At 50.1% G+C, this 24,061-nt stretch overlaps 10 protein-coding genes across 10 annotated transcripts; 6 read left to right on the forward strand and 4 right to left on the reverse strand.

Moving 5' to 3' along the window:
* The first annotated feature begins 359 nt into the window (after window positions 1-359).
* Window positions 360-2,866, forward strand: BO88DRAFT_407614 (putative ATP-dependent Clp protease). Its single transcript, XM_025707480.1, has 2 exons — window positions 360-1,084; window positions 1,143-2,866. The coding sequence occupies exons 1-2, from the start codon at window positions 640-642 to the stop codon at window positions 2,546-2,548; spliced, it is 1,851 nt and encodes a 616-aa protein (XP_025559217.1). The 5' UTR covers window positions 360-639; the 3' UTR covers window positions 2,549-2,866.
* On the forward strand, window positions 2,651-3,057 carry BO88DRAFT_139663 (uncharacterized protein). The gene has a single exon (XM_025701443.1). It carries the CDS (start codon window positions 2,754-2,756, stop codon window positions 2,973-2,975), a length of 222 nt encoding a protein of 73 aa, XP_025559218.1. The 5' UTR covers window positions 2,651-2,753; the 3' UTR covers window positions 2,976-3,057.
* BO88DRAFT_395279 (putative Chromo domain protein Chp1p) lies at window positions 2,808-6,476 on the reverse strand (the record flags this gene model as incomplete). Its single annotated transcript, XM_025705190.1, has 5 exons — window positions 2,808-3,752; window positions 3,818-4,149; window positions 4,205-5,248; window positions 5,304-5,412; window positions 5,479-6,476. 5 exons carry the CDS (start codon window positions 6,474-6,476, stop codon window positions 3,140-3,142), a joined length of 3,096 nt encoding a protein of 1,031 aa, XP_025559219.1. The 3' UTR covers window positions 2,808-3,139.
* Window positions 6,477-7,344: 868 nt separating this feature from the next.
* Window positions 7,345-8,290, forward strand: BO88DRAFT_457125 (Rab family GTPase; the record flags this gene model as incomplete). The annotated part of the gene is made up of 5 exons (XM_025710972.1): window positions 7,345-7,365; window positions 7,435-7,447; window positions 7,556-7,945; window positions 8,013-8,093; window positions 8,160-8,290. 5 exons carry the CDS (start codon window positions 7,345-7,347, stop codon window positions 8,288-8,290), a joined length of 636 nt encoding a protein of 211 aa, XP_025559220.1.
* Window positions 8,291-10,148: 1,858 nt separating this feature from the next.
* On the reverse strand, window positions 10,149-13,283 carry BO88DRAFT_446276 (Brix-domain-containing protein; the record flags this gene model as incomplete). Its single annotated transcript, XM_025710276.1, has 5 exons — window positions 13,011-13,283; window positions 12,097-12,936; window positions 11,440-11,620; window positions 11,037-11,201; window positions 10,149-10,754 (listed from the first exon to the last, which is right to left on the reverse strand). The coding sequence occupies exons 1-5, from the start codon at window positions 13,241-13,243 to the stop codon at window positions 10,149-10,151; spliced, it is 2,025 nt and encodes a 674-aa protein (XP_025559221.1). The 5' UTR covers window positions 13,244-13,283.
* A 231-nt stretch (window positions 13,284-13,514) lies between these two features.
* Window positions 13,515-14,915, reverse strand: BO88DRAFT_372401 (ketohexokinase; the record flags this gene model as incomplete). Its single annotated transcript, XM_025704237.1, has 6 exons — window positions 13,515-13,817; window positions 13,917-14,027; window positions 14,082-14,143; window positions 14,203-14,361; window positions 14,415-14,808; window positions 14,869-14,915. The coding sequence occupies 6 exons, from the start codon at window positions 14,913-14,915 to the stop codon at window positions 13,646-13,648; spliced, it is 945 nt and encodes a 314-aa protein (XP_025559222.1). The 3' UTR covers window positions 13,515-13,645.
* A 1,450-nt stretch (window positions 14,916-16,365) lies between these two features.
* On the forward strand, window positions 16,366-17,361 carry BO88DRAFT_418542 (uncharacterized protein; the record flags this gene model as incomplete). Its single annotated transcript, XM_025708351.1, has 3 exons — window positions 16,366-16,420; window positions 16,484-16,665; window positions 16,717-17,361. 3 exons carry the CDS (start codon window positions 16,366-16,368, stop codon window positions 17,359-17,361), a joined length of 882 nt encoding a protein of 293 aa, XP_025559223.1.
* A 573-nt stretch (window positions 17,362-17,934) lies between these two features.
* Window positions 17,935-18,556, forward strand: BO88DRAFT_457130 (uncharacterized protein; the record flags this gene model as incomplete). The annotated part of the gene is made up of 2 exons (XM_025710973.1): window positions 17,935-18,051; window positions 18,110-18,556. 2 exons carry the CDS (start codon window positions 17,935-17,937, stop codon window positions 18,554-18,556), a joined length of 564 nt encoding a protein of 187 aa, XP_025559224.1.
* A 766-nt stretch (window positions 18,557-19,322) lies between these two features.
* On the forward strand, window positions 19,323-20,200 carry BO88DRAFT_437994 (uncharacterized protein; the record flags this gene model as incomplete). The annotated part of the gene is made up of 3 exons (XM_025709652.1): window positions 19,323-19,421; window positions 19,495-19,547; window positions 19,732-20,200. 3 exons carry the CDS (start codon window positions 19,323-19,325, stop codon window positions 20,198-20,200), a joined length of 621 nt encoding a protein of 206 aa, XP_025559225.1.
* Window positions 20,201-20,797: 597 nt separating this feature from the next.
* On the reverse strand, window positions 20,798-23,228 carry abp2 (putative ARS binding protein Abp2; the record flags this gene model as incomplete). The annotated part of the gene is made up of 2 exons (XM_025703427.1): window positions 20,798-22,492; window positions 22,551-23,228. The coding sequence occupies 2 exons, from the start codon at window positions 23,226-23,228 to the stop codon at window positions 20,798-20,800; spliced, it is 2,373 nt and encodes a 790-aa protein (XP_025559226.1).
* Between the last annotated feature and the right edge of the window lie 833 nt (window positions 23,229-24,061).

A 24,061-nucleotide genomic window follows, 5' to 3' on the forward strand; every position in this document is an offset into this window, starting at 1 on the left:
CCTGGCAGACTTGCGTCTTTTCAAATGAAACAATGGAATATGGGGAAGTATGGAGGATTTCTTCCCAACTTATGCCAAACAGATCTATACTATTCTATTGAGAATCTCACATGTAGCACTTATTACGGTCATAAATCAAGACCACATGCCTTACTGGACTAGAATGGTACAGATCCGCAATAGCGAAATCGGTGCCTGGGACTGACGGGAGCGACGATCGGGACCGCCACCGCTCGTCGCACTTGGAGCTCCCGGATGACGAAACACGAGTCCTCATCCGCCCTGAGTTTCACAACCTCAAGAAACACAAAGCACGAAGCTCAACACGTCTTCCAGTTTTCTTCCACTGACGGATCCATCTGCGTTCAAACCTTACTTGATCGTGTCAGACAAGCCCATCTCAACCACGTCATCCGCGGATACCGTCGGCGATAAGCATCACGTGCTGCGGGGAAAGCTATCGCCCGATTTAGTTTGATTTGATTGTATTGCATCTTATCTGCTGCCATCGGAGGTGACGGTCCTCGACTGCCCTCAGCCTTCCTTCTCCCTTTCTCCCTTACACACAAGCTTCTTCTTCGATCCTGCTCATATTCTCACAATAGCCCTCTCCTCCTGCAGATATCACTGCGCTTGGCCATGCTACGGTTGCCTGTACAGGCCCGTGGCCTCCTCAGGGCGCACCGCAACTCTCCCTTCCGCTATCGGCATGCGCCGAAGCCGCTTATCCGCCCTGTTGGCCGTGGATTCACCAGCTCGTCAGCCACTTTCCCTACCTGGTCCCAATTCGATCGCTCAGATTTTACAAACCAGCCGTGGACTGGGAGTTATGAACCGGATCTCCCAACAACAGGGCCACTTGCGTCAGCTCCGGCTTTCGGAGCCCCTCGGGTGACCCCCAGAACGTTGAAGCAGTACCTAGACCAGTTCGTCGTTGGCCAGGACCGCGCAAAGAAGATACTTAGTGTCGCGGTATTCAACCACTATCAACGGGTACAAGAGCTGCAGAGACGCGAGGAGGAAAATGCGGAGTTGCTAGCGAAACGTGCGCGCAGAGAGGCGATCGAGCATCACCCGGTCGAAGGTAGGTTATCCGCATTCCATTGCCTGTCATAACACCTGAGCCAAGCTAAGCTAGTCAGACGAATTCCCAGGCCAGCAACAAACCGTCAATACAACCCCCGAAGCAGGTACATTGCCTACGTCAGCGCAGCCTGGACTTGACGATTCGTCGGAGTTACAACTGGAGAAATCCAACATCCTTCTACTGGGACCATCCGGCGTTGGAAAGACGCTTATGGCAAAGACACTAGCGAGGATACTATCCGTCCCATTCAGCATTTCGGACTGCACACCGTTTACGCAGGCAGGTTACATCGGAGAGGATGCAGAAGTATGTGTACACAGGCTTCTGGCCGCTGCGAACTATGATGTTGAACAAGCGGAGCGCGGCATAATCGTCCTGGACGAAGTGGACAAAATTGCCGCAGCAAAGGTCAGCCACGGGAAGGACGTCAGTGGTGAAGGAGTACAACAAGCCCTCCTCAAGCTCATCGAGGGCACAACGGTGCAAGTGCAAGCGAAACAAGAACGAAGTGCACCTCGTGTCGGCAACTCCCCCAATACATTTCCCTCCAATAACCCGCTAGGGAACTCTCCATTCAACCCCAATGGCGGAAACATGCCCCAGAAGGGCGAGGTCTACAACGTCCGCACAGACAACATCCTCTTCATCTTCTCCGGCGCCTTCGTCGGGTTACACAAAGTAATTATGGACCGGATATCTCGCGGATCAATCGGCTTCGGTCAACCTGTGCGCGGCTCAGCCCTCACCAACAATCGATCTCGCGATCACGCACCGGGCAACAACGAACCAATCCCCATCCTCCCGGGATCCGAAGAAGAAGCCCTATACAAAAAGCACCTCCCCTTCTTCGCATCGGCCACCTCTCCCAACTCCCCCGACAGCGAACCAACCTACTTCAATGCCCTCGACCTCCTCAACCCCACCGACCTCCAAAACTACGGCTTCATCCCTGAACTAGTCGGCCGCGTCCCCGTCACCGCCGCTCTCTCCACCCTAACCACCCCTCTACTCGTGCGCATCCTCACCGAACCCCGCAACTCCCTCCTAGCCCAATACACCACCCTCTTCAGCCTCTCCGGCATCGAGCTCCGCTTCACTACTCCGGCCCTGCACAAAATTGCCGCCAACGCCTTCACAATGGGCACAGGCGCGCGTGCCCTCCGCACCGAACTAGAGACCATCCTCAGCGACGCAATGTTCGAAACCCCCGGTTCGAGCGTCAAATTCGTCCTGGTCACCGAATCCGTCGCGGAGCGGAACGAGAAACCTATCTATCTAGCACGCGGGCAAGGCGGACGCTTCCATTCCATGATCGCCGCCGAAGAAAGTAAGTGGGAGGAGAAGGTTCGGAGAGAGAAAGCGGAGAAGAGTAAAGATAAGAAAGCGAAGACGCAGCCGGCGGATGAACTTCCCCCGATTTCGAGCTTCAGGGAGTATCGTACGCAGACAGCTGGGTTTTAGGTGTCGTTCGCTTGGGTTGGATGTTGTTAGTGGAGACATTGTACATAGGAACGGGAGAGAGCGCGCATGAGACATAAGCCGGCAGTCAGGCAATTGGTCCTGTTGTTTTGACCCTCACTCGGCGATTACTAGTCGGATGGATTATTCATATAAGCTAGTTGTTTTGGGCGTTTTATATCAGTCTTGATACCTTCTATTGCGTACTATGTACTTATTGCTGCTGCTAGTACTTATCGGCCGGTCTAGTATTTACATGCTTCATTCTCTAATGTTGATCGTCTGTATGAAAGATAAGCTGGAGTACTGGCTCAAATACAGGGTTCAATTTATGATCAGGACAGTCTTTCCGTTTTTCCATTTACAATCAGAAACGGTTACTACACAAATTATCAATCGACGAGTGACACACCACCTCCCTCAAACATAACAAGGAACTCACGCCCACTGGGTATAGGAAACAGAGAAATCGATAAATAAGAAAGGAAAGTGGAAACTGAAATATCTGATAGGGAAGTTTTTAAGAAGAAGAAAAAGTCGGAACACCGCCGCTCATTACACACAGTCTTTCTTGCGATCATATCTCACGAAAGCTCATCTGTATGGATTCGGATAAGAAGGTACTCCGCTAGGTACCCGACCATAGTAGCTAGCTCCATCCAGATCCCTGATCATTGACATGGATGAAGTCCGAGACTTTGGCGTTCGAGGCGTGAAGGACTCCGATGGGGCTCGTGTTTCAGACGGTGTACCTGGTCTAGAAGAAGTAAGAGAGGCAGAAGACGGTGCCGAAGACGAGGAAGGAGCAGCAATGACTTTTGACCAGTAGTATTTATAGCTGATTCCGAGTGATTTCATGAAATCCTTCGAGCCAAATTTAATGTCGATGTGTTGCCATTCTTTCCATCGGTCCAGGGGTGTTGTTTGCGTAAGGACGATCAAACGTCGGTATCGGTGGCGATGGACTAGACCCCAGCCGGCAAAGAATTCAATAAGGTGATCTGCATTGCGTTGGTCTTGAGTCAGGCCTTTGGGGATGTGTGGATTGTCTGCTTCGGTGCGGGTGCCATAATTCGGTAGGCTGGGAGGGGATATGGCGTTGCTTTCGAGGTAGTCGTCATGGGCTCCGGATGATAACTCGGCTATGGGGGTGTCGTTTGCGGGAACGCCGCAACATTCTAGGACTAAACGGTACATTGTAGGCCATCTGAAGATGGAGTCTTCGGTTAGAGATACTAAAATTTCGGTTGGGTCTGAAGGGTCATAACGTACATTCCTCGTGCTGATTCGTCTGCACTTTCTGATTGTTGCAAGATCCAGTCCAGGATAGCGGGCCTGAACATGATCTTCCAATAACCTGGGTACTTCTTCTTGATGAAGTCAGCAAACCACGCCAGTATCGCCATGGTTGCTTTCGGATCCTGGAGCATTATGTCTTCCGTCACCAATATAGCCCCGCCATGTGGGAAAATGCGCTGGAAGTGGGAGCGGTGACCGGAGTATTTGAGAGGTTTGGCTAGAGAGACGCTCCAGAAGTTGATCGGCTTGTTGACGAGGTTTTGGAAGAAAGACAACTCGTTGAAGTTGACCCAGCTCTCGTGAACCTGCTTGAATGTTGGTCTTTCAGTGCATCTCGACCTCAGTTGAAAGCAAACATACCAAAACCACACCTACTTGGACAGCTCGTGCAAATTTCTCCCAGTCATCCTTTTGCTGCCAAGTATATATAACAGGGTTATGTTTCTTTAGATAGGCCTGGAGAATTATAAGTTCAGTCTGAAGTATCTCGGACTCGAACAAGAGAAAGAATGCTTCTGCTCTCTGCACCTTTCCTGTGGAGTTCACTGTCACTAGAGTCTCATAAGATACTCCAAATTCTGTTTCGAAAAAACTTCCCAGATCGGCCGTAGGTGCGGGGGTTGCTGGGTGCTGTTCGCCTGACGCTGAAGCAGAACTATGTTGTTCATGGTTCTTCATGGGTTCGTCTTGTTCATCGTCGAGTTCCATGGGTTCGTCTTGCACTTGACTGGTAGACTCCTCGTTCGTTTCGGCCGAAGCTGGCTCCAGAGGCTTCTGTGATGAGTCTGGCTTCGCTGGACTGGACATTTCCTCAGACTGTAGCTTCAATGGCTCTTGTAAATTGTCTGGCTTCACGGGTATTCCAATCCTGTTCAATTGCCGTTCTGACGAATCGGCCCCTCGTGGCGTTGGTGATGACTCCGACCTAGTCTCAATAGTGACTTCTTTGGGTTGCCTTTCTGTTGATGTGTTTCCCTGCTCATTTGATGAAATTGACATTGGGGCGTCGACGACGTCTTCTATGCCGTCACATCCACTCCTAGGTAGTTCATAATCCGGAGAATCCCTCACGACGAGTTCTTGGCGGCGAGTATCTGTCCACCGGTCGTCGGCTCTTGCCCTAGATGGCAGTCGCTCAATAAACTCAAGAGCGTCCAAAGGATCCCTCACAACAAGGTTGAGAAAGGTATCTGGCTCCTTCCTCGAGTAGCCGTCGTTGAGTGACTCGAGCTTCAGTGAATTAGACGGGTAGGCCAGTAACACGTTGTGTGGCGTACCCTGATTGCCTGGAAAAATCGCGAGAAGGTCGCCTTGCTCAAGCTCCTGTGCCATATTATATATTTTGGACTCCGTATCATTGAAGCCCTGAATCCAGCCCCTACAATATGTGCGATGCCGCGACCGCTAAAGTTGTTCAAATCAGCAAATAAGACTCATGATATATCGCCAAAGCACGTACTGAGTTATAACAGAGAACCTCGTAATCCTCCAGCGTGCAGAGATGCTGAAACCAAACCTCAATGTATTGCCCCGCCTTAGTTGCGATAAGCCTTTTAGCAGACGTGGGGCTAAGACCACATAGTCTAGCTGGGCCAATGGACCTTTTGTCTGGTCCATAATACATATATACTAACACCTCACCGGGATTGCAAAAGCGGCCGGACACGAATTTAGCATAGGGACCCGGCACCCTACGAGGTAGCTCGGGGACATCTTGGCCCGATTTATCGCGACGGTCGTACTTGATCCGGTCTTGATTTGGCGGATCACTGAGCAGGCTGGATAAGTGAGCAGGTGCATCTGAGTGATCAACCTCCGTGGGTGGAACAGACTGGTCAGTCACGATTTGGACTGAATCTCGATTTTGGTCAACAGATGGGCTAACATGGCAAGGACCGGACTTGAGAAGGTGCAGAGGTGTTTTAGACGACCAGTCTGACGGTCGAACAAGCTCTAGTTGATCAATATTGGGATCTGGCTCTCTGAATTTAGCTTTCTCGTGTTTTCGCCTCGTTGACAGGTGCGAAAACCACTTCGCAGTCTCCTGGGCATTGTTGGAACGCAGCGTAGCTGATGCTGGCGCTAGCGCTGGCTTTGGTTTTTGTCCACTTCCAAACAGGACCGGCGGTTGCTTCGCCAGGGCATGCTGCTCTTTGAAAGGCAGTGAGCGAATGCTGGGTGTGTAAGTGGGCGGCGCTTGTGTACTCTGTTGTCTTGCACTCACACGGGAGCTGCTCCGAGGGATTGAAGATTCAACCACGGGGCCCTTCGTGGGTAAGCCAAGCCGTTTCCTTTTGAGATCCCTTCTGCGTCTCTTTCGCTCTTTTGCCTCCTGGTGTTTCAAGTTCTTTCGCTCCCAGTTGGCTACGTCATACGCTTCAAGCTTCCCATCTGCAATCTGCTGTTTCTTGCGTTGCCAGTCGATAAGGGTCTCTGCCGTTTTGAAGGATTCCACAGGTTCCCACGTACTTCTCCAATCAGGGTAGTTGGCCCATTTGACCAGATACCTCTTTCCGTCTGGGAATTCGTGCTCAGCTAAGATAGCTTCCACATCATACTCAGAAGCCTGTGAGCTGGCCGCAGTTGAGGTGATGGAAATATCATCATCACTCTCATCCTGCCTCCTTGTCATTGCCGGATTGTACAGCAACACTGAAACTGAATGGAATTGGGTGCGTAAGGATTTTCTGATATGTGGAGCCCAAGGAATGCAGGGCGCAACAGAGAGCCAGAGACGCCAATTAAGCTACAGGATAGCCACTTAACATAGCATAGTGGGCCGTGTGAGCTGGACTTGAAACCAATGAATAGGTAGTTGTTTTAAGCCAGCCAGCTGCTCATGTAAGCGCGATTCAAAATGTAGATTAGATTCGCACTGGCAAGTGTGCACGGCAAACATACAGCGGAAGAACTGCAGGACCGATCATGGGATGGAGTACAACCAGGTCACACAAACACACACTTACGGACACATACAGTGCACCTAAAGGAGCTGTCCGTGTGGATTGCGATCTCCCCCAACAGGATACTTACAATAATTGATCAATAGATCAGGGACTGAAGTCCTCGCGCCGCCCACCTGCATACGCGCACGTGATCCGGCGCTAGGCCCGAAGGGGCGACAGTGCACTCGGCACTGCGAACGACGGACGGGAATCCGTAGGGAGAAAGTCAGTCTGGATAACCTCCTAATCTCCCTGCCCCGGTGCCTGCCTCCCCCTACACTCATCGGTAAGTTCCTCCGTTCCCGCCTCCCGTCGGTTACTTTTAAACATCCCTTCTCCTCGCTCCCCCCGAGTGCCCTCTGTCCCTTGGATGTGGTCCTGAAAGCTGACAACGTTGCGCCCCTCCTCTCAGAAAGTCAGACACACTCTATTGCCCGGATTTCATTTCAAAGAGCCTCCAAACCTCCCCTCCAAGCTCGACCACGTCGTATCCCTTCCCAGTCCTTTAGATCTTACGTGTAACAAAGCTAAGCGAGCTCTCGCAAACCACCCCTCATGGCTAACGACGAGTACGATGTGAGTATCCTCTTTCTCCCATTCGCACCCCTTGCCAAGCAACAGTATAACTAACGGGTTACTTGGTAGTTTCTCTTCAAAGGTAAAGTTGCCACTTCCCGTCTCCGCAGTCGCCGCTCGATCCCGTCGCCTCTATTGTCGGCCGCATTTCGCGATACACGGCTAACCAACGACGGTTTGTTCTGAACAGTTGTCCTGATTGGAGACTCTGGTGTTGGAAAGTCCAACCTTTTGAGTCGTTTCACCCGTAACGAGTTCAATCTGGACTCCAAGTCCACCATCGGTGTCGAGTTCGCTACCCGCTCGATCCAGGTCGATTCCAAGACGATCAAGGCTCAGATTTGGGATACTGCTGGTCAGGAACGTTACCGTGCCATCACCTCCGCTTACTATCGGGGTGCTGTCGGTGCTCTTCTCGTCTATGATATCAGTAAGCACCAGACCTACGACAATGTCAACCGGTGGTTGAAGGAACTCCGCGATCATGCCGACTCCAACATCGTCATCATGCTGGTTGGTAACAAGAGTGATTTGAGGCACCTGCGGGCTGTGCCCACGGAAGAGGCCAAGCAATTTGCGAGTATGTTGGGACCTTCGCCGATGGCGACCCATGAGTTGAATTTGCTGGTGTGTTAACATACTACTAGGCGAGAACAACCTCTCTTTCATCGAGACATCCGCCCTTGACGCCAGCAACGTCGAGCTTGCTTTCCAGAACATCCTGACAGGTTAGACTTGCCCCCGTGTATCCGTTTGCCAGACGAACTTCGTCATGCTGACATTGTTACTTTCAGAAATCTACCGCATCGTCTCCAGCAAGGCTCTGGATGGCGGTGATGCCGGCCAGACCGTTCTGGGCGACCGCCGCGATATGGTGCGGATCGACGAGTCGGAGGACCCGAAGACCAAGCAGGGATGCTGTTAAGGGGCCACGAGATCGGGGAATGTGTGACACGTCAACCGCAACGACTTTTTATTTTTGTGATGTGATAATTGAACGGTCTTGAACTCTCTTTTTGTCTGTTACTTAGCCTCCTGGAGATGATACACAAGAGGGACGTTGTTAGGAATGGCACCTGGGGTCATGGACATTGTACGGCGGTGTTTGTTGGACATCACATTCTCCCGACACCTTGTTCGCTTTGCCTTTATATCTTCTGTTTCCCTTTTCATCACTTTCCTCTTTTTTTTTTCTTTTACTCCCCTTTTTGTTGATTTCCTCCACCTCTTTTCCTCTTTTTCTTTCCCTATATTCTAACCTGATGAGAAATTGATCTGAATAACGTCTTATTGCTTTTGCCCCCATGATGTCTGCCTGATGACGGAAACCCAAAACCCTATTTGGTTTAACGAATGTTGTTGTATCTCCCCACTTTCCCCTCGGCGTCTTATCCGTGGCTCTACAGGATTGTCTGTTCGGTATGCACAGTGTGTTTTGCTAAGATTACTCGCCTATAAATGCAATGAAAGAAAAAAAGAGAAAAAAAAAAAAAATAAAATAATAAAAAGTGACCCGTAAAGAAAAGCAAAGCAAGCAATCGTCCCTTCTGGCCGCCTCGGATGGGGCCCGACGCCCGTTGGTTTGCCCGTTACTAGCCATTAATAATTCGCCAACCCCATGCGGGCATCACTCCCCCGGCCCACTTTTGACCCGGGAGCTCCACAGCTACTTTTCTCTTTCCTCTCTCTCTCTCTCTCTCATCGCTACACACGGTACTCACTCGACCATCATAAGTTATAATGTAGGGGAATATCTGAATGATAAATGAATTATGTACACAGATACGTACTGCACAATTTCACAGCCACCTTTTCCAGCCCCCACTCATACTTACTAAATACTAGCCAACCACCCCGGCAATTCCTTATGTAAGACCGCCTCGGTTTCAAGGTGCTTCCTTTCCTTCCCTTCCCTTCCCCTTCACAGCGGTCTCCACTCACTCCTACCCACTGTTAGCCGCCGCGGCTGAATTTATTCCCCGTCTGGTTTAGACTGGGTTGATCAGGGGGGGGGGGGAGGTGAAGGTGAGAATTGACTAGGGGGAGGGGGGTTGTTTTTCCTGACCTGACTGCTTTGCATTTGTTGGTGAGTTGGGGGCTATTCAGCTGCGTATTAGTTACTTGCATGCTGGATTGTATTCAAGGTTGAGTGATATGGTGTGTGGGATGCCTAGTTATAGCAAAGACAGATAGTAATAGTAATGACTAGTTATTGATTAACGGAATAGAGTTCCGTTTGACAGGTACTTAGCTATCTACTAGATAGATAGTTTACTAGCTACGGTTGCTCTTATGCTCTGGGTCTTGACACGTGGGTGAGAGATGATCGGTCGATGTGCAGGTAGGTAGTAAGAGCTGATTAGGGGGTTTCAGGTATGTATTCTCATTAGAGTTGCGATTATGTCTGTTTTGCTGTACGCACTACTGTAGAATTAGATGTCAGGAACGGGATGATGGGTCAGAATGGATACTTAGTTACTTGCGTCTAGATGGCAGGAAGTCAGTCGTTTGCTTGGCGTGCATGGTATACTGTCTACTGTCGAAGCGAGATCAGATGCCTGTATATGTCAGACACTGGGCTTTCGAGAATGTAAGTTACCAATCAGTGAAGAGTAACTAGAATCTGAGAACCTTGGAAGTAGTCACACAAGGGACAACGCTACCATCGCACAGCTGCTACTAGTAGTCTCCACTCTCTGGCTATTGTAACAGTAACATGTCTCCTACAGTAACCAATATGCTACGCGATATGACAGCAAACAAACATACACAATTGCATCACATCAATCCCACACCACGCCTAGCTCCCGGTCTGCAATAGCAGCTCGAAACTCATCAATATCATCTCCCCGCTCTTTCATCACCCACTCTAGCGTATCGCCAAAGGTCTCGCCATTGTCGCGGAACCAGTCCCCAAAAGAGCGTACATAAGTCTCCACCTGTTCCTTGAGAAGTGCATGCTCCCGTAGCCAGATCACCTGGCCTGGATCGAGTTTCAGCATGTCTTGCACAACATAATAATGTGGGATCTCGTCACCCCAACCCTCAGAACCAGGGTCATGGAAGTAATCGTTCCGAAACCGCGACTTATATTTAGCGGGCGATTCAGTGAAGTTGCTAGGGTGCGCGGTGTGGAAATACTGCTCGGCCGAATTGGGGTTCTTCTCGAACAGACTAGGTGCACCAGCGGGACTACTGCTCGAAGGATAATTTAGATGGATATTGAACGTCAATTGATGGTTACTTTCCGGATAGCGTTTTCGGAACTTGCGTTGAATGGTCCCGTTGCTGGGACAGATGTGGTTCTGCACAATATCACCGATGATTAAACGCACGTCCTCAATCTCCGCCAGCTCGGCTGTAGACCAGTTGTGCAAGAGTTGGGCACGCTCGGAAACGATGTGTGGAAGGGTGCGGCTGAACCGACTATAAGACTCCGTATGAAAGGCTCGGTGGTACAGCCAGAGACGATAGATTGCACGGCGGAGACGGAACCGCTCATCATCATCCAGCGAGCGACGATTCTCAAAATCGGTCTTCCATTTCTTAACCGGGTATATGGTTTCCCACTTCTGGGCCACGTGCCCAATCTGGACTATTTGTTTAAGGAGGGAGTTGGTTATAGGGGCGGTACGAAATAGGTGGGCACGTTGGCTGGTATTCTGTGTGACGATCTGGATGATATCATCCAATGGACCGAACTCAGACTCGGCAACATCAACGAGGGTTTGTAGCTTATTGGACCGGTGGAAAACGGTATGAAGTCGCCGGCAAGTCATTGCAAGGTTCATAACATCGGTGACTGAATCGCATGAGCGAAATATATGGAGCAATAGCTCCGTGGCCAATTGATGGAAGGGCATGGTTCAATGGGTTGAAGGATCTAGAGGCGTCAGCAAATACGGAGTACACCAGTAGGTCTTATGGACCGACCACGCGTACCTAATACAGTTAATTTTGGTCAAATGGTATGGAAAGAGTTATATTGTTCAATTGCGAGTCTTAGGCAGAGGTAGCCTCGGCGCTGTAGTGAGTCAACGCCGTCGCGATCACGATCTAACTCTAGGTCGCGACCCCGCCCTTGGGGGTGATCAATTCACAGTGGAAGCAAGACAGAGTGGAGGCCATTGTGGAAGAAGGTGCATGAGCACCCAGCAACCACCCAGCGCTGTATTGCGAAAGGGATGCCATGATGACGAGCGAAAGGGTGCAGTTGCGCTGAGGAAATCCGGGGCAGGCAAAGGGAGACCCGCCGCTAAGTCACTTGACAGGATCCCCTTCATCATTCCGCTTTCCAGCCAGACCGACGCTCCGTCCTCCGCAGATGCGCCATGGCTCCATTGGTTCACCAGCTACTCCGTACTCTAAGTCAGATTGCGACATATAGCTTGCGAAAATACAGCACACTAGTTCAAGGCCTCCCTTGCTGCAAGTCATACCCTTTCTTGGCAAGCTGAAAGACTGACCTGTCCCCGTTTACCCAATCAGCGAGGCCCATAGCAACGATGTTAATCCACCCAAGAAGTCTACGGGCTGTGTATTCTATGATTAGATCCATGGGATCAGGATAATAGTGAACCGTAGCATCAAAACTTTTATTATTATTTCACACCAGACGCCAGCAGGACCATGCATGTACCCCTCGCATCAATACATATACATCCCTTGAGGATATCAAGTCTAATAGGGCGTAAAACAACAGAAAGAACCAACAAAACGGGAATCCATCACTTAAATAGTTGCCTCGTGTCGAGCGCATCCGGCTTCCTCTCGCCTTCTCCCAGTCCCAGGGTCGACCGCTTCGCGAACCGGTCGGTCTGCACATCTCTGCGCTTGGCGTAGCGAGCAGCCTTGCTCATGCGGACCTCGCGACGGACCTGGTTCGGGCTCACGTACTCCTTGTTCTCATAGATGACAGGACCGCCAAAGCTGCCCTCCAAGATGACAATAGGCGTAAGAACAAAGCGGGGGCCGATCTCGACCAGAGAAACCTCCGGCTGACCGTCCTTGCTCTTGGGAGCGGGCTTGGCATCTGCACCATCCTCAGACTTCTTTCCAGCCTCAGACTCGCGGATCTCGTAGACACGGATCCAGATCTTGCCATCCACACCAAACACACCAATGATGCGGTCAATAAACGGCTTCATGCCCTTAACACCACGCTTAGGGACGCAGAAAACACCGCGCAGCATCTCTCTGATCAGACCCCGGTATTCGTTGCCGGGTTGGCTCATGAGCGGACCCTGTTCGTCGAAAGAGCGATCGAAAACAACAAGACCACGGCCACCCTTGAGGCAGTTGCCGCTGAATCCAGCATTCAATTCGGCCATTGTGTGCAAGTTGGCGACGTGGAACTTGATCGTCGGTCCGTTGGGAGGGCGAGCAAGCCAAAGGTACAAGTCTTGACCCTGCTTACGAGCCTCGAGGAAGAAAATCACATTGCAGGAGTGAAGGTCGGCGAGAGAGTTAAGGAGCAGGTTGTATCCAGCGGTCTTCTTCTTGGTGTCGAGTTTGCTTTCCTTGTGAGTGTGGGGGAGCAGAGACGCAAGGTCGGCGAGCAGGTGTCGATGGCTGCAGCAAACAGAAAATATCAGCATCACATTCGCGCTTGCACATATATTATTTGAGCATGGAATCAAGCATACCGGTATGTCACACCTCGAGATGTCAGCATCAGTACACGAGTCTTGGGCATGAATCCCTGAGCGAGCTGCTTCTTGGCCGATTCGGTCGTAGTTTCTTCATCGCTTTCACTGTCGGTGGTGTCGTCGGCATTGTCGAGAAATTCCTCCATCTCGATATCCTCCTCATCAAACTCCTCCTCCTTGGCCAGCTGACGAGCTGCCTTCTTCGAAATAGTCTTGTAAACGGATGCCATGGTGTATGGGTTGTAGGGATTTGAAGACTCCGAATCTGTTGATCGCCCGCAAATTTAGAAAAAGCTGCGGGCAGAATAAATTTTGGTTGCGACCGCCTTCCGCATCCGTAGATAATAGTCACGTGACAACCATCTTTTCCTACAGTTGAGTCTAGATCCTTATCACGTGTGATCATAACAATCATGCCAATTGTTTATCACCTCAACTATAATACGCCCAATATGCTTATAAGTTGCTAATGTTGTAGTTTTTAGATGGCTACTAGTTCACCACGAAACATAACGGCTGCACTCGTAGTGACTTTTGCTCTCCAACTCTTGAGTCGACCATGACATATTTTCATTGCTCGAATTATTACCGTTACCCTGCAAAATTACTCTTTGCAATGACACACAACGTCTCTAAGGAAAAGATTCCAAAGCTCTTGCAAGACCTGAAAACCCCTCTTGAGAGACCTTTATACCCGCGAGTCGATTGGCAAAGCCCAGTTTCTGTGACAGGCTCCATTCATCTCCTCGACAGATTAGTGCGTATAGCATACCGGCTATAAAAGTGTCACCTGCGCCAATCGGGCTTGTTCAATGTTAGAAGCTGTCATTAATATCCAATAATTGCCGGAAAGGACAAATAAAAACCCGGACTAAGGGAGTGATGAAGACCTAGCCGACTTACTCGATGACTTGAAAGTTTGCTGCAGAATATGCAGGACTATGAACTGAAGTCTGCGTCTTGGGCTCAAAAGCCACAGCACCGTCTTGACCCCAAGTGCAGCACAGCAACGACCTGGTAAAATTAGCACCCTTGGACTCAACGTGTAAATTACAGCAAGAATCATACGCTTTTCGTGTCAATGTCGTTTCTTTCTGAACACATTCTTCAGCAGTATGATATCCGTTTCCCTGCGAGTCGGTGGTTAGAGGAACGCATGATGTGGACTTTCTGATCCAGGGGCACTTACTTGAGCCCAGCTCTTCGAGTAGAACACTACGTCAGCTTCCTCTGCTAGGTTCTGCAAACCCTCGCGCCCAGGCTTCTCAACCTCGACGCTGATAGTCGCGGATGGGTACCGCTGACGGAGATATCGGATACATGATAGAGTCACGTCAGGTATCCGACCCTGTTGACTAAACTGTTAGCTCCAGAGAATGCATCATAAATTGAATGACAAACCTCGAAATGGAACCAAGTTGGGTTGGTGAGATTGCCTGCAATCTGGGTAAACTCATCCACCGTCATTTCAGGCAATTCATTGTAGTTGACAATGGTACGACTGCCAGACGATTCACTCTTGATGATGTAACTTGAGGCAGGCTCATTGAAGGCCTCTCGAAAGATACAATGAGACAGATCAACATGCGGTTTGAATGCCGACTGAATCTCTTGGGCAGCAGTAGATGCCTTCGCAGGTAGGACAGCAATCAGATTCAGAGAGACATCAGCAGTTGATGGGTTGTTCATTGTCAACTGCTTCAAGACTTCCAGAGAGTTTGGACAGTTACCTCCCCGCCGATGGGAGATACTGGAAGCTCGTAGCTTATCATCTTCTCCCGGATAGTGGGGTGTTCTGATACGAAGAGTTAGCTATGGAAAAGATGGGAACTAACAGTAGAGGGCGCCAACCAACGTTAGGATTGTATCCACATAGCAGGCACCTATTGCTACCAAGGACATATTGTTCATTTGGTGACTCCTGCAAAGAGAAATCATATACTGAAGCAGAATATCTGCACCTTGTATGCCGAGAGGGGTATTGTGATTAGTCAGGACCCACTGTCGACATCATCGCTGAAGTTGGAGATCCACGATCGAGTAAACAGTAGGGAAACATGGTTGAACAGGCAACAGTGGCACCAAATCTAGGTTTGAATCCTTCCTGTAAGTATTCACTATGCAGGATTTGACATTTGTGGAAGTAACCGTACGGTTGGCGGCTTCTCCCAAAGAGAAGTACTAGTAGTAACTAGTTATCGCGGAGAGAGCCACGCAAATATGCACAGAACCACGGTATCTTCCGTAAGTCGAGTTGACATATAAAAATAGCATGAGACATCGGTACTACCAGCTAATTATTTTGGTGTGATTGGTGTTCCATGGAAAGATAAATCATCCACTTTTGTTTACAGGCAGAGGTACGTTTCCAGGATTATAGTATAATTTATTTACTAGTAAAAGTTATCATGCAGCTATCTGTGCCTACATTGCCTACTCAAACATAAAGGTTGTCCTAATATACGTGTAAAAGCATGTAAAGTCTAGAGGTGACAGGACAAGTAGTGTTTGGAAATAATGTTCCAGGTACAGCTGTCTCGAGAAACTGCCAATGGCAAAGTAGAGCCACAAAGACCATTAGTTGATTACTAGTACTTAGCTTTCACGCGTTACCAGTTGTCCTTGGCTGGTAAATTATTTAGTATATATTCTGTTAATTCTCCCAATCCAGTTCTACAGAGATATTAATAGTTTGTAATAGCATCTCACCATGAGATATGACATGATATACACCCTTAATGGGATATCAGTTCAATTGCACATTTTCCATCTTTCACAAGTCCAATTATATCTAAGTGAGCCCATATATCTGGTAACGAACACCTACTAAAAATGGGGAACCTGGACTAAGACCCTGTCTGTATTCACAGAACATAGACAGACTACCCAGAACCAACTGCCTAGAGTGCATCTAGACCCAACCTTGGCTTTGTTTTCTGGTGGGCTACACCCAATCTTCCAATCCTGTGCCAGCAGCCCGACTCACTAGCCCGCATGCACGGGTTAGTAGCACCAATCAAGCTCGGTAATCCGTGACATTAACAGGAACAGGGCGCTAGGCATCTGTATGGAGCCAATGCCTAACTGCACATACCCTGTCTATGTTAGAAACAAAGTGGAGCCCTCATGGCAAGCGTGAATACAGTACTTCGATTCACTCACAAAGGAGATACCGAAACTTATCCCGGTACTGGAATGTAGGTCTATAAGTATCAGGTCCAAAGCCATGTTCATCCGTCTCTCATCATTCACCTCCAACATCTTTCTCACGCAGTGAACACTCCATATTCCATTGTGCTTGCACAGGAGGTCAGCAACTTACTCACGTACATGCGTTGGAGTAGTTGAGGCGATGGAAAACCGGAGCCCAACTCCTACCAAAACCACCGTCAAACCCAGTGCGTCTGGTACGTCCCTTCACATATCCTCTATGGAATGTCTCCCTGACATGAGTGCTTCTGGCATAGCAGGTACTATGAAGCCCGACCTAACCATGAATCATCAAGCCGAGAATGATTTCGCATCTCCAACGAATCCATCATCGGCTACGTCCACCGCTTCCAACTACAGACGCACCAAGTCTATGATGTCAGTCGATGAGCCGGCTGTAAAGTTCTTGTACACCATTATGAAACAGTTGGACTTGAGAACGGTTCGTGAATGAAGCTCTGGAAGACAATAATAGTAGCTGACCACTGAGTAGATCGACTGGGCCTTGGTTGCCTCGCAGCTGAATATCTCCAATGGGCATGCTGCAAGAATGCGGTACTCGCGGCTCAAAGGCCAGCTGGAGAATCAAGGGCCCAGCCAGAAAGTGACGCGTCCTAAGAGAGTCGAGAACAGAAGGTCAGCCAGAGCTAGCTCCAGTAGGGCAGGGGCCACGACTGTGCCGGCGACTTCTTACCCTGACTTTGAACCTTTCGTCCCCATTAAGGAGGAAATCACGGAGGAGGTCAAGGAGGAGAGTTACGGCGAGACAATGCCTCGTATGGCAGATATACCTCTCGCTCCTCCTCATTCCATGCATCCGGGACCATTCTTCCCCCATATGGCATATCCGTGGGGATTCTACTACCCGCACAGATACAGTATGGATGAATACAACATGTACACACCGATGGGAGGATTTGCAGGTAGTTATTACCAGCAGCAGCACCATGAGCAGCAGTATTTGCCATCATCTATGGCTTCAGTTGGCTGGGAGACCTATAAGTCTGAGCCAGAAGACGAGGAGAAGAAGCTGGACGAGATCAAAGAAGAGCCGGTCGACAAAGGCAAGAGTGTAGATAGGGAGGCCAAGGAGGAACTATCGGACAGAAAGTCGGAGATTACTGTCATTGAGAACTAAGGACATCAGTCACAGTTCTTGTTTCTGCATTTGAGGTTGGTATGGCTGGTAGAACTCGGTCCTTGTGGGATCTGGAAGCGGGTTTTCTGGGGATTTGTTGCTGGCTTCGACAAACGACCACAAGGACTGATGTTCCTTTGCTAGAACTACCTTGATCACAGAAATATGACATTGCTTTTGCTTATGAAGTCATTCTTCAGTTGGGCTGTAGTTTTGAGATCGACGGTGCGTAGCATCTTATAACCTGCTTCACTTTTCCCTCATACCACCACCAACAGATATCACGAGCAACGCTGGGAGAGTGGACCGGGAGTTAGCTTCGCCAATTGACCTGGAATAGCAGAGAACTGATCTGTGAGGTATCTCACATTCTGGCGTGTTTATACAGTGGGGCTTTGTGGCTTAACCTCTCACTTGTCTCTGTTCTTTCACCACCTGAACAGTCCCTCTTCATCTCCTTTCCATCTTGGTGATTAGCCCCTTTACTTTTACTCACTTCTCATATCTGAATCATCTAACCTACAACTTCTCTACGTTATACCATCTAGACAATCGAAAACTCTCACCTTCGCTATGGATAAGGCTACCAAATCCAAGGGCGCGAAGCCCATTAACGCCGGTCTAGAAATCCCTTATGCAGACGCGCAGTTCTTCCTCGCCTGTCTGCAGTGCATGGGGGACGACAAACAGGTACTATCATCTCTCATCGCAGATATAGGCTCTACTAATACCAACTTGCTTTCTTCAGATCGATCTTACCAAGGTTGGAGACATGATGGGTTACAGCAATGTTGCTTCAGTCGGCAACCGTTTCCGTGCCATTCGCAAGCGCTACAATTTGAACAATGTTGAGGCCAAGTCCGGCTCTGGCGTGCTCAAGGGCGCAGGTACCAATGAAGACAAGGATAAAGGAGCTGCAGGTGCTACCGAGGCTGGTGATGGCGTCGCAGAGCAGTCCGACTCCGACGTGCCTACTCCCGTCAAGCCCAAGGGCAGAAAAGTCGCCGCGCGTAAGGGAGCGAAGGCTACTACTTTGAAGCCCATTCCTGCCACTGGTACGCTTAAGTCGGAGACCAAGGGCCGCAAGCGTGGGGCTAAGTCGGCTGTTGTTGTGAAGGAGGAAGAGGAAGATGATGAAGACGATCTCATGGAAGGCAATACCCCGGATGGTGGCGTGGAGAGCGCTACAGCGTGAACTTCTTTTTGCGATTCTGCTGAACGCTTATATGGAATTCAGACAACTGAGTCCATGTAGTTTGTTCATTCCATTGTCTTCATTTGGTCCACATTGTCGTGGAAGGTCCATTTAGCGCGAGAACTTTTAAGGATGACTATCTGGAAGGACTGGAGATTGACGCAGTTTGTATTTCCTTACCACTTTGCAGGGCTTGCGTTGTTACTGGTGTTGGGAAGTTTACTCCACGATCCTTACTTAAAAGAATCTGAATAGCTGGGTTTATTAGGAGGGTTCTGTAGCCTTAGAGCACTAATAACTGCTAAAGAGAGAATCATCCTACCGACTGCCTACACCGTAATAGCCGTTGTTCAGAAGTGCCAGAGCGTAGTATCGTATCACTGTTCTCTAGAGACCCTTCACTTCTCCACCTCCCAGTCCGAGACGCCCGGACGTATGTCAAATATCTCATTCATTCACAAGAAACCTAAGCGAAGCCAGCAGTGACTGCACTAACAACAACCCCTCAGCCCTCCACTCGTCTCAGTGTTCCTGCCCTCCCACCTTCTTCCTCTTCTTCTCTTCTTTCTGCCTACTTCCTTCCATCCTCCTACTCTATCTCTCCTACTCTCATTCCTATAACCACCGTTCACACTTTCCCAAGCGATCGTCTTCCCTAGCCTTCAACCGAGTCCACAATTACACGAAACAAGAGAATTTCACTTACATCTGCTCGCACCTCGCCTTTCTTACAACTTGACTCGAGCAGAAATAAACCCAGCTCAACATGTCTCCCACAACTACCCCGTCCAAGCCCAACCGCATCACCCCGGAAGAGCAGCTTCAATTCCTCCTCAGCTGTATCCGCCACTCTAACAGCGGCAAGGTGCGTACTCTTCACTCCAGCTCATCAAATCCTCCCAGAGAAAGACAACCTACTAACAGTAACAACCGAACAGATCGACTTCACCGTCGTCGCGCAAGAATGCAATATTATCACCAAGGCTGCTGCGTACGTTCCTCATCATCCTGTCCCTTCAGTCCTCCCACTCACTCAAATACACATTCACACCCACACATACTATATATATATATTTCCTCCAAATGCATTTCATAATCGCATGATCCTCCCTACTTCGCAAACAAACCATACTATACGCGCACTACCACTAACCTTCTCCACTACATACAAACAGAGCCAAGCGCTACGAACGCCTCCTCAAATCGCACGGCATCAACACCTCCGGCGGCCCACTCCCCTCAGCCAACAACACACCTGCTAAGAAACGGACTGGGGCTAGTAGTACCAGCAATACTACCGCTACAGAGAGCACGACTCCATCCACACCTACCAAGGGCAGAAAGCGCAAGGCCGATGGCATCAACGATGCATCGAAGAAGGCCAAGGGGTTGAAGAAGATGGTTGTCGCTAGGGCTGAGAAGTTGATGCAGAAGAAGCAGCATGCTGGTGTTGGGATCAAGAAGGAGGAAGACGATGATGAGACTGAGGAGGATGAGGAGGTGAGGGCGGCTTTGTGGGAGGAGGGACTCTCCGATCAGGTTAGTGGTGATGGGGAGGAGGTGGCTGTGAAGGAGGAGGCTGTGGATGATGATGAGGAGGAGGAGGGGGTTGACGGCGATGATGTTGAGGTGGATGAGGCTTGAGGGCTTTGCTCTCAATTGCTCTGAATTACTTGATTGACTGGTCAGTTGGGTGGATGATGCAATTCAAGTTCAGGGGAGGATGAGTTACTGGTTTGTCAATGATGGGGCAGAAGGAGGTGTGGATGCGCTGTGACTTTAACTTGCGGGCTTGGTTGTTATTAGGTTGGGCAATAAAGGATGGATATCGAATCATACGATACTCCGACAGGATACTATGGTGAACTTCAGGACTTGCATAGGGTCTCATTTACTGCAAATATGAACTAAACATTGAAGGTATCAAAATAATCTATACTACCTAACAGGCTGTGAAGCAGATCGGACAAGTTCGCTCATGGGGTATCTGTAAAGAAGACCGAACCGAAACCAACAAACAGCAGGAGAGCGCCATTTGGCTCCAGCCAACAGACGAACAGACAGACAACCAAGAGCATAGAAGAAAATGAAGTATAAGTGTGTCCAGGTGAACCTCGACAATTTACATAGAAATATACTGTATAGGGTATCACAACGAGTCGAGGGAGGGGAGGACTTGGGGAGGGGATTAGAAGACGATCAAAGGGGGTTTTCTCTGCGAACGACCAGTGCTCACAGAGCTTAGATGTCTGCCATCACAGACTCAAGAATTTTGCGCTTATATTGCGACAACATTCGCTCCTTTCGCTGCACCTGCGCTCGGAGCTTGAGGTATCGTTGTTTCCACGTTGCGTCGGGGGTGGAATTCTCCGCATCCACTTCAAATTCTGCATCTGTCATGCTGTCGGCTTCTGCGATGCTGGCTTCCAGTTCCTCGGTTACCCGGGGCGTAAAGTCCAGCTTGTGACTATCCGGAGTGGGAGTGCTGATGCTCAGGTCTCCGTACGTGACCTTCGTTGAGAAGCGAAGTCCGTGCTTGTACTCATGGGAGATGGTGTACACATAGTTCGGGCTCCCGTCGGTGCTTGGTGTGTCTGAGGTTACAGCAGGCCCTGACTCGATATTTACAGTCATCAAGCTGTCCGTCACCCCTGAATAGCCAAATTGCTGTCCAAGCCCAAGATGCAAGGCGGACATAAGCGCCGCCAAGCCAGCTGGTAGCTTGGCATATGTAGTGGTCAAGCTGGACACGACAGACATTGCTAGAGCCCGGGCCTCTTCAGTGCTAATGGGAGCCGACCGACCAGTGGTCTTTCCGCGAAGAAGTTCGCTTGACAGTGCACGTACAACATCATCCGAAGATATATCTGCATGTGGTACGCTGTTGCGGTTCGCGTAAGCAGATGGGTTGGTGACGCCCACATTGCTCATGAAGTCGTTTAGAGGAGCCAGAGTGCCGTTACGCTGCGGTCCCTGCCCCTCCATTTTCGTCGAGCCAGGAGCATTGTTGATACCGTTGACCATTAGGGTAGGAGGGGTTGCCAGACGGACAGGTGTGCCGGGATGAGGCGGTACCTGAAGCTGCAACTTATCTGGCTTGGAACCGAAATGGAACGGCGTAGGGGACTGCTGGAAAGGGGAGTGATTGAACCGGCCGGCAGGGTCCTGGTCAAGGAGCATAGCAGGGGAGTTCCGAAGCCCTGGACCCGGCAAATGGGATGGATCAGTGCGATTCGGATTAACTGGGAACGAGGAGAATGGTCCAGAGACAGTCCCTCGATTTGGTGGCCGACCTCTGGTCTTTCCATTGCTACCGGTGTTACTAGGCCAGGCAGATGACACTGCCGGGCCATGGCGTCGTTTAGGCCGCGCCTTTTCCCCGGAAGAAGACATTGTGACCGCTGAGCGCGGCTCTGCAGGCTGGATGAAGACTTCGGACTCATGCTGGCTCCTGGGTGCTATAGCAGAATGCGGATAATTGCCTGGGGACGAATCTCGTTCGATAGGTCGCCAACGCAGGTCCTGGTTCGACTGCGACGAAGGCTCAGAACTCCCTTCCGGTGGGAATGGAGGTGCGCTGCCCATCCACGGATCATGCGATCCCATCTCGTCAGGAAAGGTGCTAAATGGCAGCGCACCTGGCGGATATGGTGCTGGGGGGCCTGGGAATGGCCCTGGCTGCAGCACGCCCATTATTGGATCGAGATGGGGCCTTTTCGCCATGGCTAGTCTTTCGTTCTCTTCCTCGGCTCGCTTCCGGCCCCTTTTCGGCCTCCATTGCGGAACCAGAGCCCGTAGCGCAAGATCTTCTTCCAGTGGTACTCCATCGCGGCTGTCGCTGATCACATTGGCAGGCGGAAGGTGGGTGTAATAGGGATGCGGATGACCAAGGCAATACTCGAAAAATGCATCAACGTGCATTGCGCGCATCCAGCGCTAGCGAATGGTTAGTCCACTAGCCACGGGTTCTTCCAGAATAATATTAGCGACAAACCTTGAGCCGAACAGCATATTGCTGGACCTTTTGGGTGCTCTGTTTCTTCTCCAAGGAAGGCGGTTCTACCCCCAGCTCGATCGCCAGTTGTATCCATGTTTTTAGCTCCTTACTATCTAGCTTCCGAATAAGCTCCCACAATGCGAATATACTGAAACTCTTGCCATCACTCCGGGGTGGGCAGCGAAAGTTCTTGCGGAGCTCTGAGGTATCCACGGACAAAGGGACATTTGGGTTGCAATAGAAGACAAACATGATGTAGGCATCATCAATGGAGCTGTCAGTCAGATCGCGAGATGGCAGGGATCGTGTTTCCGTCTGGTCCATCGACTCCCGTAGAGGCCGGGGGCGAATAGAATCATACATTGGAGGCGAGATCGAAGGTCCAGAGTGCGCCACCATTGCAGATGGAGGAGGAGGTGGAGGAGGCGGCGCTATCGGCCGTGGGCCGGTTGGCGATGCCTGAAGGCTGCGCGGGGTAGCTTTGCGCGCCAGAGGTGGAGACTTTGAGGGAGCTATGTGAGTGCGAGCATTGCCTATGGGAGAAGCGCTATGTAAACCAGGCTCCAGAGCCGGAGGATACCTTGCGTACTGTTGGATGACCATGGGTGGAGGCCCTAATTCAGTCCGTTCCGGCGGCACAGGTTGGTTCATCACGTTGGGAAAGGAAGATTCCATCTTGATGGTTCTTTTGTGACAAAAAGCAAGCAAACAGCAAACACTGATTATGTGGACAAGAAAAGGGAAAAGAAACGAGATATAAATCGCCGGGTCGAAGACGATTCTATATATTCAATAGAGAAATGTTGGTGCAATGATAAACACAGGAAGTAGTAATGATAATGATAATGATAATCAGAGTAATAATAATCAGAGTAATAATAAGGATAGGAGGGAAAGTGGAGGAGTAAGTAGTATCATATGGATTTAGCTTTTGACTCAATGAGAGATGAGACAGGGCAGATCTTCTTTCCAGCACGCGCCGACGTCGTAAGACCCTATCAAATCGCAAACCGCACGGGTAAAATTAGGGACCAGCCCAATGACGAGTAGTGCGCATAGGAAACAATCGATGGTTTAGGGGAGTTCGGGGGGGCGTTTGTCTCGCAAGAGTCAGAACAAGCAAAGATGATACCCGCTCGGGATTGTAAGCATCAATCCACGATGACGGCGACGAAGGTTCGACCGACAGAGCATTGTCACCAGGCGCCAAATGGAAGGGGGAGGAGAAAAAGAGGAGAAGGTGGCTGGCCGACGGCGGCGCTTTAAAGAAAGCCGGTGATAACTCGATTGGGAGGAGCTGACTTGACTTGTTTCTATTTCGGGACTTCAGGCCTATGCTGCGATGCCTGTTATAGTCTAGCGTTGTGGCCTCAGGGCGGGGGAACTTGATGCCTGGTCCTGTCACGCCGTCACACTCGTCACATGTCTCCCCCGCTAGTCTATTTTGGCACTAGTGAATCCCCCGAACCCCCCTTATCGATAATGCCTCCCGCCTCCCGCCTGTCCGC

This window comes from Aspergillus vadensis, assembly GCF_003184925.1.
Source record: "Aspergillus vadensis CBS 113365 unplaced genomic scaffold BO88scaffold_25, whole genome shotgun sequence".
Classification (NCBI taxonomy): domain Eukaryota; kingdom Fungi; phylum Ascomycota; class Eurotiomycetes; order Eurotiales; family Aspergillaceae; genus Aspergillus; species Aspergillus vadensis.

Excerpts from the sequence above, each read along its gene's own strand:
- BO88DRAFT_139663 (XM_025701443.1), top strand. The coding sequence starts at position 2,754 with ATGTACTTATTGCTGCTGCTAGTACTTATCGGCCGGTCTAGTATTTAC.
- BO88DRAFT_407614 (XM_025707480.1), top strand. The coding sequence starts at position 640 with ATGCTACGGTTGCCTGTACAGGCCCGTGGCCTCCTCAGGGCGCACCGC. Across the intron at positions 1,085-1,142 it reads CGAGCATCACCCGGTCGAAG|ACGAATTCCCAGGCCAGCAA; the intron begins GTAGGTTATCCG and ends TAAGCTAGTCAG.